Source organism: Podarcis erhardii (genome assembly GCF_964252035.2).
Source record: "Podarcis erhardii genome assembly, chromosome: 3".
NCBI lineage: Eukaryota > Metazoa > Chordata > Lepidosauria > Squamata > Lacertidae > Podarcis > Podarcis erhardii.
The window spans coordinates 4,724,429-4,744,042 of NC_138507.1; the positions used below are offsets into that span (position 1 = coordinate 4,724,429).

General features: G+C 41.5%; 1 protein-coding gene across 3 annotated transcripts in view; it reads right to left on the reverse strand.

Annotated features, from left to right (window-relative positions):
- Positions 1-19,614, reverse strand: part of PKHD1 (PKHD1 ciliary IPT domain containing fibrocystin/polyductin) — a 250,395-nt gene that overhangs the window by 78,231 nt on the left and 152,550 nt on the right. For all 3 annotated transcript variants that reach the window (XM_081855438.1, XM_081855439.1, XM_081855440.1), the window contains 6 exons: positions 14,858-14,995; positions 7,961-8,074; positions 6,860-6,947; positions 4,568-4,722; positions 3,443-3,589; positions 1,625-2,509 (listed from right to left, as the gene is read on the reverse strand). In XM_081855438.1, coding sequence (XP_081711564.1) covers positions 1,625-2,509; positions 3,443-3,589; positions 4,568-4,722; positions 6,860-6,947; positions 7,961-8,074; positions 14,858-14,995 — 1,527 coding nt within the window. The remainder of the gene's footprint in view (positions 1-1,624; positions 2,510-3,442; positions 3,590-4,567; positions 4,723-6,859; positions 6,948-7,960; positions 8,075-14,857; positions 14,996-19,614) is intronic.

Genomic DNA, 19,614 nt, shown 5'->3' on the forward strand with positions numbered 1-19,614 from the left:
AAATCTACCTGGCGAAGCCCCTTGCATTGACTCAAACTCCAGCCTAACATTTGTTGTATTTTTTTATGGATCACCCAGCCTGATCCCTCTATGACCTGTGCACATGAGGGAGCTTGGGTCAGACATTTTGAATTTCAGTGGGTCCAGGATAAGAGGCTCCAAAATTATTGAAATTCAGAGCCTGAATTGAATTTGGATAATGTACATTACAATTAGACAAAGGAAACATAATCAGCTTTGGTCTCAGAAACTATTTATTATTTGCACAGTAGCTATAATTAAGGCACAGTGATATCAACTGCAGACCCTAGATGTAACTGTTAATTAGATAGTACAGTTTGTGAGCATGTTACACAGATGACTTAGCAATCCTGCCAAATAAATGCCATAATGATTTTTTCCCACCTATTTTGACATATTCTTTTTAAAATCTGTGGCTGTGAGTTTTGACTGAAATTAATTTGCATAAGAGCTCATGATTTTCCATCTTCCCCCTGCAGAGTGCTAATAGTTGTAGACCCTGTTCATCCGAAGTTAGATATATGCCTAATACCCACCGAAAGCTAACTTAAATATCATTCCTTTCAGTAGAACTTGGTATGCATAAGCTTAGCTGGATCAATGCCGCAATGCTCTGTTTTAAAATTTCTCACAATTTCTCGTTTTGCTTTTCAGAAGAAAACATTTAGCAAAACAACTAATTTTGTAACTTTTTCTGGTACTCCTCAGTTGTGCATAAATATATAGTGTTGCGTCATCATGCATCTAATGCAATGGGCTTTACTTATGATCCTGTGCATGTTTATTTGGAAGAAGATTGTACTGTTCAATGAAACTTACTGGCCTTAGGAAAAAGAGCAGAGGACTGCAGTCCTAGCCCACAAAAGCTTGCGCAATATATATGCTAGCATTTAAGGTGCCACAACATACTGAGGTGTTTCATGTTAGAATTCCTGCTCCGTGGTTGCAGTCATGGGATTGTTGTCTATCACATTACGGTATATGTTTTGATTCCACAGAGTGGGAAGTGACGGAGACCGGATGTTTGTGTTACTGTGTTCTGTGAAGTGGGACTATTGTCCTTTGTACTTTCTCTTTGCTGTTTCCTGCTTGGCAGGGGGTTGGACTCGATGGCCCTTGTGGTCTCTTCCAACTCTATGATTCTATGAGAGGGAGCCATGTTGCGTGTGTGTGTTTATATGTAAATAAAGTAGATTAGCCAAAATGCTGAGTTGCTGAGGTCTGTTACACAAGCTGCGCAAACTCTACGGATCCCTAAGTGTGCTGGTGTCTGTTGGCATCGGTCGCTGTGATGTTCAGGCCGAAGAAAGCTTTTGAAGCTCCCGAACGAACGACCAGGAAGGAGAGAACATGCCAGTCGGGCATGTGTCTCTGCCAGGGTCCTACTCAAGAACAGGACGAGCTCCTGACATTTCACTGGTTGGTTGGTTTTGCTGGGGGGAAAATAAGCTACTCACCCCCTCCTCTTAAATTTGCTGCTAATTTTATCAATTTCTGGAAATAAAAACCATTAGAGTCTTTGACATTTGAAAAATAATACTAGTCCTCTTGACAAAATTGATTAATGCAGGGCCCCATAAGCTCACAAAAATGTAACACCAACCTTGTAACATCATGATTCCCAGCACTACGGAATAATTTCTCATTTTATGCCATGGGCTGTCAGGCCACCAGCTATGATCAGAGGTGAAAGAAGGCCACAGTATGCCAACTCGACCCCTCCAAGGATTACGTGGAGCTCGATCAGTACTTGTCAAGTCAGCTGCAAGAGGTTGGATTCTGTCCTTGATGCAATCAAAGGAAGAGCTTGTGGCCACAAGGACAGAGTCTCGTAGTATGATGGACTGCCTCCTTTCCAGGTGGGACTGCAGATCAGCAGGTGGGCTGTAAAGGACTGGCAGGAGACCCACAACATTGTCTACTAGTATCACCTTCTCTACCACTATGTTTCCTTTAAGATGAAACATGATCCCATAGTCATAGTTCTTGTAGGACAGAAAGCCTGTGATTTTGGTGCAGTTTGGAAAGCCATCTCCTCTGTATAAATGTATCCCGTGAAGGCTTGAATGAGCCACATTGTCAGTGCAAAGTGTCTCAGGTAAAAAACATTCTTGCCCTTTGATATGAAAGGCTATCCGTTCTGATCCGGCTACAACATTGTTCTGTAGGCGGGTACCCTCTACAGCATTTGTTTTGATGCCAGTCACCCAGTGCACTGATTGCCCCGGCTGTTTGGTCAGAATAACAAGATTCCTGGTAAGGGTATGATTTTGGCCTTCCAAATGTATGCCGTGACCAACGGTTCCAAATACCACGTTGCCGTGTAATAGGAGTCCGCTGCTTGCAAGCGCCTGAATACCAGCTCCACAGCATTGGTGAACGCTGGAGGAGATTATGAAAGATTCATGGGATGCATTCCTGATGCCAACTGCTGGAGACTGTGAAGATCCAAAGCCCAAAATTTCAACATTAGAAAGCTGGAGGATACCTATCACACAGAAAAAGACAGAGCATAGAACTGGTTTCTCTTTTGTAACCATTAAACCCTGAGAAAAAACAAATCACATTGATAATGAATACCCTGCTGGATTTTTAAAAAAATAACATAAAGCCCTAAACCCATACAGTAGAACCTCAACTTACCACCGCCCCTACTCACGAACAATTCGACTTGCGACCGCGGCAAACCCAGAAGTAAATACCGGGTTTACCGCCATTCGTGCGCACGCAGAAGCGGCTTCTGCCATCTACACATGTGCAGAACGGCACTGCTGCCGAATGTGCATGCGCAGAATGGCACTTCTACCAGCGACTCGGATCAACTCACAAACGGACCTCCAGAACGGATTCCGTATGTGAGTAGAGGTTCTACTGTATTCCTGAAGATGACACTGCAATATCTGAGAAAGCACATTGAAAAATTGCTTTAGGCAGTTCCAGTGGGATCTTTGAATAGCAGGCAACAAACCCCAGATGCCATATTATAACTGCTTTCAGACAAAATGTCACTGGGCATTGCGAGGGGCTGAGAAAACAGCACTCTCACCCAACACGTTTCAGTCCATTTCGTCTTGAAGCCCCAATCTCCAATACAGCACAAGAGTCTTCACTGCGTTTCCTGTAATGAACTATAACCTTGCTATCCCTCAGCAAGTGCTCTGTCATCCAAAATATTTCTTCACATATGCACTCCCTGGTGTGGCAGAATGCCACTTCAGCTGGCAGGGTAGAAAATAGCTATGGAGTTCCACCCATTTTATGTACAATTAAAGGTACAAACAAATGTGCATAATCTGTGTTGTCCCGTATACGCACCATCATAACAGGAGGCACAGTGGCTGCAGACCTCAAAATGCATGGGAAGGTTCTCAGCTGCACTAGCTGAGAAATTTGAACAAAACAGCTGTGAGTATTTGAGTACCTGCATACTGGGCTCCACTGGCATGGTGTCCCACTAAGATCCCCCCAGCACAATCCATGTCAGATTTAATTTGTAAATTTCTTGTGAGAAGGCCAATCTCTGCAGCCAGAGGAATCCATTGTCCATTTTCTAATCTGTGGGATTGTCCTATACATGACATAATAGAAGGAAACATGAAGGTAAAAGCAGGTTAGTTTTGGCCATTCAAATGTCTCTGCTTCAAAAATCAGAACAATAAGGTCCATTTCACTCTGGGTTCTCCTACTGGGTGACCAGCAAGAAATTTGGAAGACTGCTCACTCACCAGCAGAATTAGAGAAGGGGTTATCTGTCAGAATTCACCAAATACTGAACTAACTGGGAGATTTCTCAGGCTTTCATATGAAGCAGCAGGGAAAACAGAGCCAACTGAACTAATCACATCCCACAGAAAATGAAACAGGAAAAGGAGACATTTTCCAAAATAACTTTGGAGCATTAAGTCTAGGGCTTGAAGTCCAATAATTGGGCAAGCATTGATGCTGTCAGTTTAGCACCAAAATATTGTTTAGATCACTCTGGAAGGATGTGAAAAACTCAGTGAACTCTGCTTGCAGCCCCTGCCCCATTTCCACCCCCATATACTACAGTGGTGCCCCGCAAGACGAATGCCTCGCAAGATGAAAAGCTCGCTAGACGAAAGGGTTTTCCATTTTTCGAGGCACTCCGCAAGACAAATTTCCCTATGGGCTTGCTTCGCAAGATGAAAACGTCTTGTGAGTCTTGCAAGTTTTTTCCCTTCCCCCCCTTTTTCTAAGCTGCTAAGCCGCTAATAGCCGCTAAGCCGCTAATAGCCGTGCTTCGCAAGACGAAAAAACCGCAAGACGAAGAGACTCGCGCAACGAATTAATTTCGTCTTGCGAGGCACCACTGTATATGAGGAAGGATCACTCTATGTTATGTAGTTTTGTTTTTTATATATTGTATACCACCCTGTGATCCTCAGATGAAGGCTAGTAGAGAAATTCAAATCATAATCATCATTGGCATAAGGAACTATGATACAAAATAAAAGCTAGTTAATGTGCCAGGGGTCCCGAGGATAAAACAGCCAACATACGGAGCCAAGGTTGAGAGTTTGCATACCTGTGTGTCTGTGGAGTAGACGTTCACGGATTCTAAGGCTATGATGGTTGACTTCTTCCAAAGTGACTATTTCAGCCTGATGAGCTTCATAAGAAGAGGAACTCATGACAATATTGTCTCCATAATGCCAGTCCAATTCGTCTTGTACCATAATCCTATAAACCTCTGCAGAATTAATGTGAAGATCCTACACATTTTTTTTAATGATACAAAAATAAACCCTATGGGGGGAAATGGTTTAGAAAAACAGGAGAATGCTGAAGCAAATGATCTATAAGTGGCAAAATAATATTATATGAAGAATGCTGCGGCAGAGTAAAGGAGATAATTTAGTAGTCTTTTTTCCTCTGGGACAATTGAGGGAAAAAATAAAGTTTAAAATGGTCCGGCAGAAAGATACTGACACCTAGATTTAGATTTATTGAAGTTTGTATTTGCCTAGTACAAAAAAGTCCCTCAGCAGCTTACAACAAACAAAACCCATAATCATAACATCAGTCATACTCAAACTAAGGTGACCCATTAAACTGCTAAAACATAATTGTCACAGTTGTGAATTGCCCCATCAAAAGAAATAAAATCACCCCTTAAAATACCAGCAAAAGCCCAGGAATAGAGGAAACTGAAGAAAATCTATATAGGATATATAACAAAAGGGAAATGATCAAATATTAGGGCTGATCAGATAATGTCACTGAAAGCAATGCTTACCTCTAGTCACTTTAGAATACTTTTGTTCCCCACTTATCAAATAAACCTGAAAATTATTAAAAGGTGAGCATATTTTCCAAATATGATTAGAAGGTAGGAAAATGGCTGCTCACCTGGTCCCAGGGCAGGCAGCAGTTGTAGCCCTTCATGATAACACACACACACACACACACACACACACACACACACAAACACACCAGCTCCCTGGGGTGAAACGCTCTCCCATGGGCGGCTGGCTGTTGTGGAATCCCCCTGGCCACAAAGAATGGCATGAAAGCCCATCATCCTCAATTTGGAACTGTCCAATCATGAGCAGGTTGGGGGGCGGAGTCTGGGGGGCAGACCAAAGTCTTCACTCCAGTCCACTGCCTGGAGATATGTTGTTGTTGTTTAGTTGTTTAGTCGTGTCCGACTCTTCATGACCCCATGAACCAGAGCACGCCAGGCACTCCTGTCTTCCACTGCCTCCCGCAGTTTGGTCAGACTCATGCTTGTAGCTTCGAGAACACTGTCCAACCATCTCATCCTCTGTCGTCCCCTTCTTGTGCCCTCCATCTTTCCCAGCATCAGGGTCTTTTCCAGGGATTCTTCTCTTCTCATGAGGTGACCAAAGTATTGGAGCCTCAGCTTCACGATCTGTCCTTCCAGTGAGCACTCAGGGCTGATTTCCTTAAGAATGGATATGTTTGATCTTCTTGCAGTCCATGGGACTCTCAAGAGTCTCCTCCAGCACCATAATTCAAAAGCAGCAATTCTTCGGCGATCAGCCTTCTTTATGGTCCAGCTCTCACTTCCATACATCACTACTGGGAAAACCATGGCTTTAACTATACGGACCTTTGTTGGTAAGGTGATGTCTCTACTTTTTAAGATGCTGTGTAGGTTTGCCATCGCCTTTCTCCCAAGGAGCAGGCGTCTTTTAATTTCGTGACTGCTGTCACCATCTGCAGTGATCATGGAGCCCAAGAAAGTAAAATCTCTCACTGCCTTCATTTCTTCTCCTTCTCTTTGCCAGGAGGTGATGGGACCAGTGGCTATGATCTTCGTTTTTTTGATGTTGAGCTTCAGACCATATTTTGCGCTCTCCTCTTTCACCTTCATTAAAAGGTTCTTTAATTCCATAAGCCTACCTAAATCTGCAATCCATAAAAGTAGTGGCCAATTTTAAATCCCAGAATGTTGTATTGTGAAGTTTGTTTACACCTGTGGCTGGGATTGCCTTTCACCCACCAGGGTGTGGGGTGCCGCAAGTAGGTCCATAAGCACTTCCCTTAGCAACTGTATTGCAGAAAAAGTGGTGCCATCGGTGCATGTGTGCAGCCATTTTAGGGTGACAGAGATCATCCACCCAGTTGTCTAGCATCACCCATGCAGCCAGACCAGGAAACAGTGAACTCATATAGACAAATCTACACTGTTATCACTTTCACTACAAGATCCCTTATTGGCTGTGATTCTGTAGCCTACAAGAAGCAAATGAACCAAAAGGATAAGGTGCTTTAACTGAAAAAGACCCTGTCCACAGTCATCAGCCACTTCATCTCCCAAGACAGAGGGACAAAAAGAAGGGCGCCCCCTTACCTTTCATTGCCAGGTGCAGCATCGCTTCCAAGGTATGTCCAAGAGTTCTGGGTATAAGCGCTATGCATCTGCAGCTTCCCATAAACACCTTGAAAGGGGAAGAGAAAACCATGCTGGGATCTAAAGGGCCCCCTTTTCAATAGCTACAAGGTCTGGCGCACACTAAGCAGGAATTCCCACTCTTGCCATATAAAGCACCATTGCAAAACAGATAAAAAGCCTTAATATACATCAGGGGAGGGACGCAGGTGGTGCTGTGGGTTAAACCACAGAGCCTAGGACTTGCCGATCAGAAGGTCGGCGGTTCGAATCCCCGCGATGGGGTGAGCTCCCATAGCTCGGTCCCTGCTCCTGCCAGCCTAGCAGTTCGAAAGCACGCCAAAGTGCAAGTAGATAAATAGGTACTGCTCCGGCGGGAAGGTAAACGGCATTTCCATACGCTGCTCTGGTTCGCCAGAAGAGGCTTAGTCATGCTGGCCACATGACCCAGAAGCTGTACGCCAGTTCCCTCGGCCAGTAAAGCGAGATGAGCGCCGCAACCCCAGAGTCGGTCACGACTGCACCTAATGGTCAGCGGTCCCTTTACCTTTTTATACATCAGGGGTGGAGGATATTTCTGTCTGCTTATCAAGATCTGCCTAATGGTAGGGCAGGGCTTGAGTGCTACAGGGTTCTGTCACTTAGAATAAGCCCAGGGGTGTCCAGCTTCCAAGAGACTGCGATCTACTCCCACTGTAAATAAACTGGCAGTGATCTACCCATTGGATTGACCAGAGTTGTTGGGGAGGCTTCACCAACGGGAGGATTACTGAAGTTGTTGAGCTGTTTTTAGGGGGAGATACCAAAGTTGAGCTCTGGTTGGACAGGCCAGGATTAAAGGAAACAGACAGGTGGAAGCAAAGCATGTAGGCTCGTTACAAGGATTCCTGACCAGTTGCAAACTAAATAGCACCGGGGCTTTTCCCCCCAGCTGAACTCAGTTCCAGAACAAGGGAGGCATTCATGGTGAGTTCCAGCACCTCTTTTTCTAGAAAAAGAGCACTGAATAGCTTCTTTTTCCTATGCATCTTAAAGAACTCAAAATATGTTACTTAACCGTACCAATGGTTCCAGGATCAGCACTTAAGCCATGTAATCGATCACAATAAACTCTCTCAGATGCACGAAGCAGAATTTGCACCTTTCTTCCTCTTTCTAATGGATGCTGCGAAGTACCTGACGGGGAAAAAATGCATGGCCATTATTGATTGATTTTTATTTTTAGCATGCTTTTCTATAAAAGAAATTATCTCATGTCGCTGCTAATAAATCTAAAAACTTTGATAAAAATGTTATCATTAACAAAGACATCAAATGCTAAAAGGCAAGGGAAATAAAATTGTAACATGTAAATCCCCAAACTTGCTTGTGAAGTCCAAGTATGCCATTGGCATACAGTAAGTATTGTGCAAACAAGACCATTATAACATTTGTAGCAGCAATGGGTAAAAATAGGTAAACTAGGTGAAAGCAACAGGCAATAACTTATGAGGTACAGCACACAACTAAGCATTAGAGGTATAATAATAATAATAATAATAATAATAATAATAATAATAATAATAAAATTATTTATATCCCGCCCTCCCCAGCTGAAGCTGGGCTCAGAGCGAATGGGTGTTTTAAGTGCATCTCTGAGCACAGGAAGAGAACAAACCCAACAGATGTCCCCAGAAAGGCCATTCCAATAACTAATGGCTTGAAAAGTCAATTAATCGGGGGACATAAATTTCCATAAAACAAGGATGTTGAAAACCATGAATATTTTGCTTAAATCCATTCATGCCCAGCAAACAGGATTGCCATCTTGGCCCTGCAACCATGGGTGCCCTGGGTCGTGGGTGCAATGCACCGTGGGTGGCACCGAAATTTGTGGGAATCCGGCCCCTTCATGGGGAATTTTGTGGGTACTCGGTCACCCAGGGAGTTGGCACCTATGCCAGCAAGCCAATTCAGTTTACCTCTAATTTTATCCAATGACTTCTTTATAAATTGAGCACATGGCTGTGTTGTTACTCAGTTCTGTGTACTGCAGTTCCAAATCACTACTCTAATACTCTAACTGACAAAACTGCATTTTGCTGTTTCATGATTAAGAGACTTCCCCAGTCCAACAGACTTTGCTTTGCCCCACCCCCACCCTGTCTATGACTGGACATATTTTTCTACATTCCACCCTAAACCACCCTGATGCTTGCTTATGACACAGCAGATTCTACCAGGCTCCAAGCAGACATGGTCTGCCTATGTCTACTACTTGACTGCTCCACTTCAGCAGTCATGTTCCATCTTGGTTCCATCCAATAGGCCAGCAACCCTAATGAGAGCACAATAGTTCTCTTCTTTGCATGCAGTCATACACACCAACATGCATGCACATTACATACATGCTGCTGAAGTCTGAGCTGGTGTTCACTGGCCAGGATAAGGATATTGGGAGTGTGGTGGATAGCTAAATGAAAACGTTGGCCCACTATGCGGTGGCTGTGAAAAAAATTCACTGTGTCTTGTATTCCGCATATTATATATATTCTACAGATGAAATGTCTAAATTCTAAGTGTATTCTCCAGTCTAACAGAAAGATTAGTAAGGCACATGATGAGAAAGTAAGGCACATGATGAGAAAAATGAAGCAAAAATCCAGAGGAAAGTAGCTGTTATCTTGCAATGATGTCTCTATACAGTAAGCTGTATTCCAACTGTGAATCTATTTATTTCACCGAGGGTAGTTCAGTGTCTCAGAAGAAAATGGCCTAGCATGAAACAGATACTTGGAGGGGAAAGTAGGGCAATTTTTGCCCTAGAGAAATGTAAGCAGAGTCCAGTTAGAGAGTTCAGCATTCCTCTAAAATTAGAGATTAAATCAATTATACAGCACAAAACTGCAGCAGATGTAGAATTAAAGAAATAAATCTGTGCAGAATTAGCCATCATGTCATGATCTTTTAACATTTTAAAAATTATGTGTTTGGTGAAGAGAAGAAAGCTTATAATATGTATCCTTAAGAAGCATTCTCCTCGTGAATCTTAAAAAATAATTATATAAATAAATGTATTGTGTGCAATTAATCTTTTATTAGGCTGTCATCGCCGCAGCTCTGATTAAGAATAAGCATAAGTGGTCCTGATCCTGGATGTGGTGAATGAAACAAACAAACAAAAAATTCCCAGAAATGTAGCACCACACTTCATGCACATGACACTGCTACAGAACAGAAAAATCTTCCACGTCTAGCAAACTTGCATGAGTAGTTCTGACTGACATAGACACAACCGTTTTTCCTCTTCTGCCAGTAATCTACCAATGAGGGGTGGATGAAGTTTTAAAAACAAAAAACCCACAAAGTTTATATATTGCTCAATTGGCAGAAAGCCTCTAAGCTGTTTGCAAAGAACATTCTGAAATATTAAAAATACCAATAAAAGCAAATGTTAAGAACCAATTGACATAATTTTTAATCAAACTATAAATAAAACCAGCAATTCTGAAACTATTATAAGTAGTCAAATTGCATGTTTAAATTACATGCCTGGGTAGGCATGTCTGAACAAAAAGGCTTCTAGCAGGCCCCTAAGAGGCAAAGAAATCCACTCAATAAATAAAGAGTAGACACAGCCACCCTGAAGGACCTCTTCAAGCACTAGGCTCCCATGCAGTTCTCAGCTGGGGATGACTACTTCCCCTAGTACAGTGATTCCCTAATCCAGGGGTTGGGAAATCTTTTTGGTCCGCGTGCAGATTCTTATTAGGATCTGCCTCACACTCCAAATTTGACAGGTGGGCAAGGCCAACCTGTTAATTTCCTGACATCACAAATGATGTCAAAGGATTTGGTGCTCTGAAGTCCCAAAGTTGAGGCTTCAAAGCACTAGCAAGCAGCAGGACATTGCTAAAAGCAAGGCTATTCCCACCCTCAGCTTGCTGAAACAAAGGAGGGAGGGAAACACCTGGACCAAGCAGGATAACCTTCACATCAGCCAATGCAGAGAGGGGGAATCCTATGTGGCTCTGGGTTCCTGCTTTGTGCAGCCCTCCCAACCATCAGTTGTCAGCTGTTTTGGAAGCTGCTCAAGTTCCACCCTTTTGGCTGCATGACACTTGTAGGATGGATGCAAGTGGCTTATCCCAAATGGCCTTGCAGACCAAATGGGGATGACTGTGCCTAAACAGTGAGTAGTGAGAGTCTGGAGGAGATAAAACTGATGGTGGATGAGTATGATAGGAGAGAGCAGAGGAGACAATTAATGTGAGCATAAGGGGGGAATCTTGTATAGCCAAATGAATAGAAGGGTCAAGGGAGATCTAAGGATAGTAACTCAGCAGTTCCACTTTTGCTCACACCAGATGCCATTGAGAAAGTCACAAAAAACTAGCTTGATAAAATAAATGTTATGTCCTTAAAAGAATCCACAGCGTGTTCCTTATCTTCAAATAAACCACATCTGGAATTCCCACTACACTGAGGAAGAAATTCACTTCCAAGTGTCTCTCTCTCTAGGCTTGCGGCTCTGGTCTGGGTCTCTATGCTAAGCACAGAATTACCTTTCTGGAAAGGCACTACCATGTTTTCACCTGCATTTCCAGTTTGCATCAGTGCAGAATCTGAGTCTCGGATGTTTCCCTGCCACAGAGGCTATGGCATCTTCTTCTATTGTTGGGCAGAACAAAGTGCAAGGCCCAACATAGCTATTAAACTAAGGATTGTCTATTATTAATTCAATTCTTCATGCTGGCTATGGCTTTTTCATTTCCTCTCTAAGTGATAAAAATCTGCCCTGCCTAACTCTGATTCAAGATCTTTGAAAAGTATGAGATGGGCTTGGAAATTCATAAAGAGAAAGTGCTTCCAGAAACTTTTGTATGTAGGGACTTCTGGGTTGGCGCCTCCAGTAATGGCTGAATTCCTCTGATCGGGAGGAATTTGCCTCGTGGAAATCTGGGTCTGGCCGCCACGGCTAAGGCGGAGACCCACTAAAAATCACAGGCGGATGAAGCCTGTGAACGTGGGATTCGGCTGGCACCTTTTGCGCCTCCCCTACTCACAGGGAAACCCGGTTTCAGGGATCCGAAGCAACGTGGGGTGAGTGGCGCGGTGCTTTGAATTGACTGCTTCTTCCACGGAGCGAAGCCGCATAGCTGTTGCCGGAGAGCGCTGACTTTTTCCTGTGGACAATTTGATCTTAGAGTGGAGAATTGGATTTTTAAATGTCTTAATTTGGTGTCGAAACGGGGAGGTCTAAAACAGGAAGTCCACCTTCCCCTTTTGTAAATAGATTGAAGCAATGAGGATGCAAGCTGAAGCCTCGGAAAGCCTATTGTAAAGGACTAAATTTCCATCGGTAAAAAATACTAAACCCCCCTTGGTGGCAGGAGAAGAGGGGGGAAAGTTTTGGACTGAGTATACCTGCAGGAGAGAGCGAACAGAGTTAAAATACCACCGCTCCGATCCTGGAAACGGGCTGCCAACAGGACTGACGTGTTCTGGAATGCTTATTGATCGTGATTAGAACGTTCACTGACAGTTAGTTAAATAAGGAATACATTGTTTCCACTGTCTCCGTCTGAGTTTAAAAAGGAGTAAAAGTAACAGAAAATTGAAACTAACTTTATTGTTTGAATTGAGTTTAAAAGGACTAATACAAATAGAAACTGTTTCCCTCTAGAGGAACTGTTTCCCTCTAGAGGAAGCCTTTGAAACTGTCACAAGAGTTGAGCTGGGGGAATTTCCAGCTGCAAGATAAAAACCTGTGAGATTCTGGGGACCTTGAATCGGTTAAGAATGTTGACAGAAGAGGCCTTAGTGGATGTATTATGTAAGATAAGTGACTCAGTGAAACCTAAAGTAACACAATTGGAGAGAGAGAGAGTCCCAGCCTTACAGATGCAATTTGATGACCATAAGTTGATGCCTGCTATGATTGAATTTAAAGAAAATCAGATTTCAAGGATCAGAGTCCTACCTGAACTGGAGAAGGAAAGTTTGATAGATTTCCTCACACAATAATTTGATGATTTTGGGGACCGGGACTTGGGTCAAGAAGAGATTAAGACTGTGAGGGCCTTCGGACTTGGAAGGGGAGGGGAAAAAGAGAAGAACAAAATAAGAGACTGTTGGAACTACCAGAAGAACTTAGAAGAACAACAGTTAAGAGTGGAAATTTTGAAAGACGTCCTGAAATACCTTTTGGATCTTAGATTTAACTACGGAGATTTGGTTGCCCTGTCAAGAAGGAATAAAATCATTTTTAGGTGGGAGTTTCCCCGAGATCTACTCTTTAGCCTCAAAGGAAGGAAAATGAAAATAAGATCAGTGGAAGACAAAGTAAAGCTCATGTATAAATATGAAGAAGACTCGCAGAAGGGACTTGGAAAAGAGTTAAGAGCATCGGACAGAAGATCACCAGGTTGATGGACTATAGGGAATTGGCGGATATGACTGGCAGAATCCGGGACCAGGGAGAAGAGTCGGTGGAAGAAGATTGGAAAAAGTTTAAAGACTATTTATAAAAATATTGTAAAATTAATGAGTGTTAGAAAAATGTTGGAAAGGAGTTATATGGCTTTAGTAGAAATGTTACAAGGAATTAAGTACAAATAGACAAACTAGAGTATTAAAGGGAAAATAAGGTTAAAATATGTTAAGACAATTATATATTAAAGGGAAAAATAAGGTTAGAATATGTTAAGATAAATTACAGGACAGAAAACAGAGGAAGATGGAAAGGAATTGCTGAAACAGTTAATTAAAGTGGAATACAAAAAGGGAGGTGTGAGGAGGTCGTTGAAACAAGTAAATGAAAGTTAAGATACTGAACTTATTAGATGTGTTTTAAATTGTGTTTGCTTGGTTTTGTTAATTTAATGTTTTGGGGTTGGGGTTGTGTGGTGTTTTTGTTTTTGTATTGAATTGTATTGTTTTGTTTAATTTTCTTTCTTTCTTTTGTAGTCTTTCTTTTGTAGTCTTTAAAATGTTAATAAATATTATTTTTTTAAAAAAACAGAAACTTTTGTATGTAAAAAAGAGAGAAAAGTCTCCATGTTCTTCAAAGTTCTGTATCCAAAGAAGCGGCACTGGATCTGATACAATCAATACAAGAAAGGCTTGCATTTTTAGGACTGCGAACATTTATGGTCTGGCAACTCTGGGAAGAGGAGGGCTTTTGGATGAATTTCGTGGGAACACATCCAACAAAGACTCTTCTTGTACCTTACATACTTATTTTGGCATAAGCTTTCATGGATCCTGTGGCTCTACGGACCATGGCCACTGCTAGTTATCAACTATTAAGAATATCAATCTTTGGACTTACCTCCTCACTAACTCTTAAACCGTTATTTTATTCCCAAGACAAAAATGTATTCTAAAATGTTTCCATTTTTCCAAAGCCATATTAAGTAGATGGACCCCTTGAGATTCACCAGAAAAAAGTTGCAGGTTGCCTTCCTCAAGTACCCAATTACTCAAATCCCCCCTACAAATTTCCTAAAAAAGGTCAAAGAGTGACCAACACAGCAGTATTAAAATGGCAAGGATCCCTGTAAGTAACTAAAATAGCCTGATTTGTAAAGCTTACGATGTAATAAATTATGGAAAATGACTTGTATATTGCATATAAATAATTAGTTGTCTTCATTGTGAATGAATGGGCTCAGTGCAATGGGCTCAATCACACTTGGGATGATGATGAATTAGGAAATAATGGATAACATACTGCAATATTCCTTCAGGAATGCTACTCATGTTCAAAAAGAAAAAAATGCAACACAAAGAGTCCTTATAATCTCAATTTATATGGACATGGATCAGCCACTCAGTCTTATTGGTATCCCCGCCAGCCCCATGAAAGTATATTCCTGCTGCTGGTGTTATTATCAGTAACAGCAGTGGGGATGTGTTTGTCCTTGACCAGCACCCAGCATGCAGATTTCCTGCTGCTTATTTTTCTTCTTCACTTACCCACTCTCAGTTCACCGCCAGCAATCACAATACAGGCTGCGCTGAGTACATTGCTGGAATTTGATGGGAATTCCAGTGTGCCCTGGATATAGAGGCCTCGTACACGAGGAAGAGTTGTATCCACAAAGATGCTTCGGCCTGAGAAAGAGGGAGGAAAGGGAGGGAGAAGCCTGTGACGCCTGTGGTTTCAGTTCAATAAAAACACTTAAGGAAGCACTCTGCCTCCAACAATCTACAAATTTGAAATGAAAGAACGTATAACACAGCACCAAGAAAAGAGAGTAGAAGATCTTCACGGCCAGATATGAGGTGCTTTCTGGAGCAGCCCCTAATACTGTTCAAATAATGACCTACCTGCCATGACAATGAAGAGTAATGGGGGGATGGCATACTTTTTAATGGAACGCTGACCCAAAGAGGATCAAAAATGCCCTTTGCTGTTGCTGTGTGACTTTAAAAGGGAAGTGGGCAGGTGCTGGCTTTTCCTTCTCACTCTGTGCATAGGATACCACGGTGTACTTGTGATGGCTACCCCTCTCACCAACGCGCTCACTTCCTTCCTCAAATCACACACAACAGCATCTTCATTGTTCTCAGGCTCATGGCAAGTGATTGTCTATATTTTCAATCCAGACTTCATGCACACTTTAATCTCTCCTAGCGAAACTAATTGGTTTAACAGTACTTCAGTGTGCTGGCATTGCAGTAGGTTGGTGTTAAGTTGCTAGAGAAAAGCAGCAAACATTTACACACACACACACACAAACAAACAAACAAACAAACACACACACCAAAATACAAAGATACCTGGACCATGATTAAGAGGCTTTCAAAAAATGATGCATACTGCATTCAGAATCTCAACATACTACTGTATCAATAGCTCATGCTGCTACTAAAATAACAGACCTAATTTAATTAGTCTGTAAATAAACACATGAAAATTCTCCCTTGATCTCTTTCTCCCAGTCAGCAAAGAAATTCAGTGAAACACTTGCTTGTGAATGCAGCTTAAGGGAATCAACATATTTTTTTAAGAGACACAAAGCGAAAGGATTGGTCTTCATGCCTCAGATGGGCTGCCTGTGTTTCTTCCACATTGCCTGCCACTGAGCTCCGAAGGATGAAAAAGTTACACAACAAATCAATCTGTTTTGTCATTCAGACACCACATTATCATCAGGTCAAGTTACTAGTCAAACAAACAGTGGAAAACAGATGGCTCCAAAGTGAATAGAAGGCCTCTTTTCTCTCCTTGTGCTATAAATAAACAAAAGAAGCAGAGGTCAAGTAGATTATGAATGGAGGCAGAATGGCCAAGTATCCATAGCTGCAGTTTGAATGACAGAAAGGTCATTTGGGTGAACTCTATCTATGTCATCTACTGTTACTTTATTAACAAATAATTCAAACTTCCTTTTTTTAAAGCAAGATTTTTCTATGTTGCACTCAGAAAAACAACATAGAAATTGTTTTTTGCTTTAAAAGGAGAGACCATTTCTAACCTCGGGGCATAATTTCAAATATTCAAAATACATTTAACCCTCCACTCCAAAGACACAAATCAGTAATTTTCAGACTACTGACAGGGAAACTCTTGGGGAAGTTTATCCAAGACTCCTCAGTGAGAAGACGGACAATTGCAGATGTTTCTCTGAGAAATAGCTATTTCCCAGGATGTGCAACCACAGCAGCATGTTGCTGTTATCTGGAGCACACTCTCTGCTCACGTGGGACAATAAAGTGAGACCCAATTGGTCTTTAAGAAAAGTTCCACACCAACTCATTGTGTGCGTCCCAGAACGCGCTGCCTAATCTCAGCAGCGCAAGTCGGTTTATTGGTAGACAAGTTAGTGCTGAAAGATTTCCCTGGAGGAAGAAAGTGTGAGAACTACTGATCTAGGTGACCACAAAACTATGGGGTTGGTGTAGTACATTGGAATGGGGAAACACTTCCAGGGCATCCTCAGACACCTTTGGTATTAGAACCTATACCTCAGAAGTACAGCAACTCCCTAAGAAGGGGTTACTGCTCTTCCCACCTCAAATAATTCTCACTAGACCATTACAGTGGCAATTGCCCAGACCACATTCATGCTGGCACCTCATTAAAAGTGTGAACCATAGCAACATTCATCATTCTTTCTTTACTGTTGATTTGCATAGGTTCTTATCAAATGCACTAACAGAAAGCACTCCTGCTTATGCAAGGCAAGGTACTAGATTTCCATGGGTCCCCTCCTACCCTCCCTCAAGCTGCTCTTGAGATTTGAAGAGCCCCCAGGAACTCTGCAGGAGCTGGCACAAAGAGCTGCAGTCCTGGTGGAAAGCAAATGCCACGAGCGGAATAATTTCATGCTAGCACAAACCAACCACTGGATAAAATTCAGTAAGTTGACATAATACAGAAGATACCTTGCACAAATTGACTTGGAAATCAGAAAATAATACAGTGTCACAATAGTACACAGAAGCATAGGAAGGAAAGCCATTGTAGCTAAATTAATTTGGGGGAGCTAACCTAAGACAAGCATTTTTATAAAACATTAGCTTAAATCCTATTTTTTTCCCTCACTGAACAAAAGGAGCTTGCATTTACAGAATAAAAACTTAAGTTCCAAGTCAGTAAGTGCATGCATAACATAGTCCGTGTCATCCTAGAGTGTATACTTCATCTAGTTCTGTTACTTATTTGCTAAGCCACATATCCTTAGAAATAACTGAGCCTTTTTTTAAAAAAAAAAAGTACTAACTTCCTATATACCGTAATCACTACTGTTTGAATGTGACCTTACATCAGCAACACAGATTTGTTTATTGTTAACTCATCATGCACAAAAGTAGTTCTGCTAGTGAATGAATGAATGAATGAATGAATCTGATCATCATCATCCACAACAACTAAGGGGCATAACCAGAATGGTGAGACCACAGCCACTCTGTTTTATGTGGTGTTGGAGTGATGCAGAAATATATTCAACAGAACAGCAGAGGGCTCTATTGTAGAGCTAAGCTCTTTCCACACTCCTTTAGGAAATGAAAAAAACTGAAGCGTCTTATTCACATCTTACAACATACATCTATTTGTAGCATTAAATAACTTGGGGCCAAATATTGCATACTTTAGGTCATATAAACCTTGGGGGGAAAGGTCACGTGTGACTCATCTCTTTTCTCTCCATCCACTCTACACCACTTAATCAGCAAATGCTAATAATAACGAAGAAGGATACCACTCTAATATCTAAATTGATACACCATTCATGCATGCATGTTTTTTGTCTGGAGAAAAGTTCAGTAATGACACAGCTCTGGCATAAAACAAAACTTGCTAATGATTCAAGTAATGACACAAAATCCCTTTGATCAAGACTCTTGCACTAGAAAATGCCATAAATATACCACCAAGTGGAAATCAGGAACAACGGAAGCATTATTACATGAGATACAGGGCTCCAGCATTCATCTCTTCAAACAGAAAAACTTCAAAGCAAATCAGAATCAGAAAGAATAAAAAAAAAAGCCCACTAACAACAGAGCAGATTCCACCACTAAAAAACAAAACTGCCGCCGGCTACATGATATCATATCTATACAACATACCATTGCTAGAAATTATAACATGCTTTTCTCTCGCACACAGTATTAGGGGTGCATTTCATTTGAACTTTGCATACAAATGTGAAAGCAGAAAGGAGAGCAACTTCATTTTGTCTAGAGCGAAGCCTGTGTTCATGCATGGCCTAAATTAACGCATCCCTAATTTCTGCACCTCACATAAGAAGCACTCTGGCACATGTTAGGCTTGTCTATGGTTATTGTTTTGACTCCTGGTGTGGAAAACAGAATTCTTTACACAAACACACAGTCAAGAAAAAGAAAAGTGGGGATTCTTAGGAAAAGAGTAAGTTAAGAGAGAGAGATCAGCTACAAAGAAAATTAAAGGAGTCAGGCAACACACATCCAAAAAGAAGATTAGAATGTGGCTTGCAAGAACTGCAGAGTATAAAATGAAGATTTTAATATCTGATATCTTTCCATGATCTTAGATATTAAAATCTTCATTTTATGCTCATGGTATGAGAAAGGGTTACAAATATTTTTACCAGAGGGCTACAGAATGAAAAAAATGCATGTTCTAAAGCATGAATGACTTAACTTTTAAGCAGTACACTTGTCTTATTTCTATTTGCCAATTAAGTATTTTGCTTTGGTTTCATTATTCAGTCCATGGTAGTGTTGCTTCTTTAAGCCTTTTAAAATTAGGTTTATTCAGAAGAGCTCAGGACTAAACTTCCAAAAGGAAGATCCTCCAGGTGTGAGTCTGAGGTCTGGGAATAATTTTTTTTGGAGACTTTGACTAAAGCAAGGAAGTCAGTGACCCTCTTTCTGGTGACTGTTCTGAAAGGAAGAGGGTTTCATCCATATTAACGTCTTTAGAGGGCAAGGGGGTTGCACCCATAGAGTGTTTCCATTTTTGCATTCTTAGATCAGAGGTGGAAGTGAGGAAATTTATAGTCCTCCCAATATTGTTGGACTGCAACTCCCATCATCACCCATCATTGGTCATGCTGGCTGGGACTGATGAATGTTGGGGACTGACATGTGGAAAGCCACAATGTTAAGTATGGTAGTTTAATTCACTGAAATTCTAAATGCTTGTATGCATTACTATGTGTTTAAATTTGATTGGTTAGTAAATGAATTCTAGCGAGTTCTCTAGTAGTTCTCATGTGATTGGATAACGTTGGTCATAT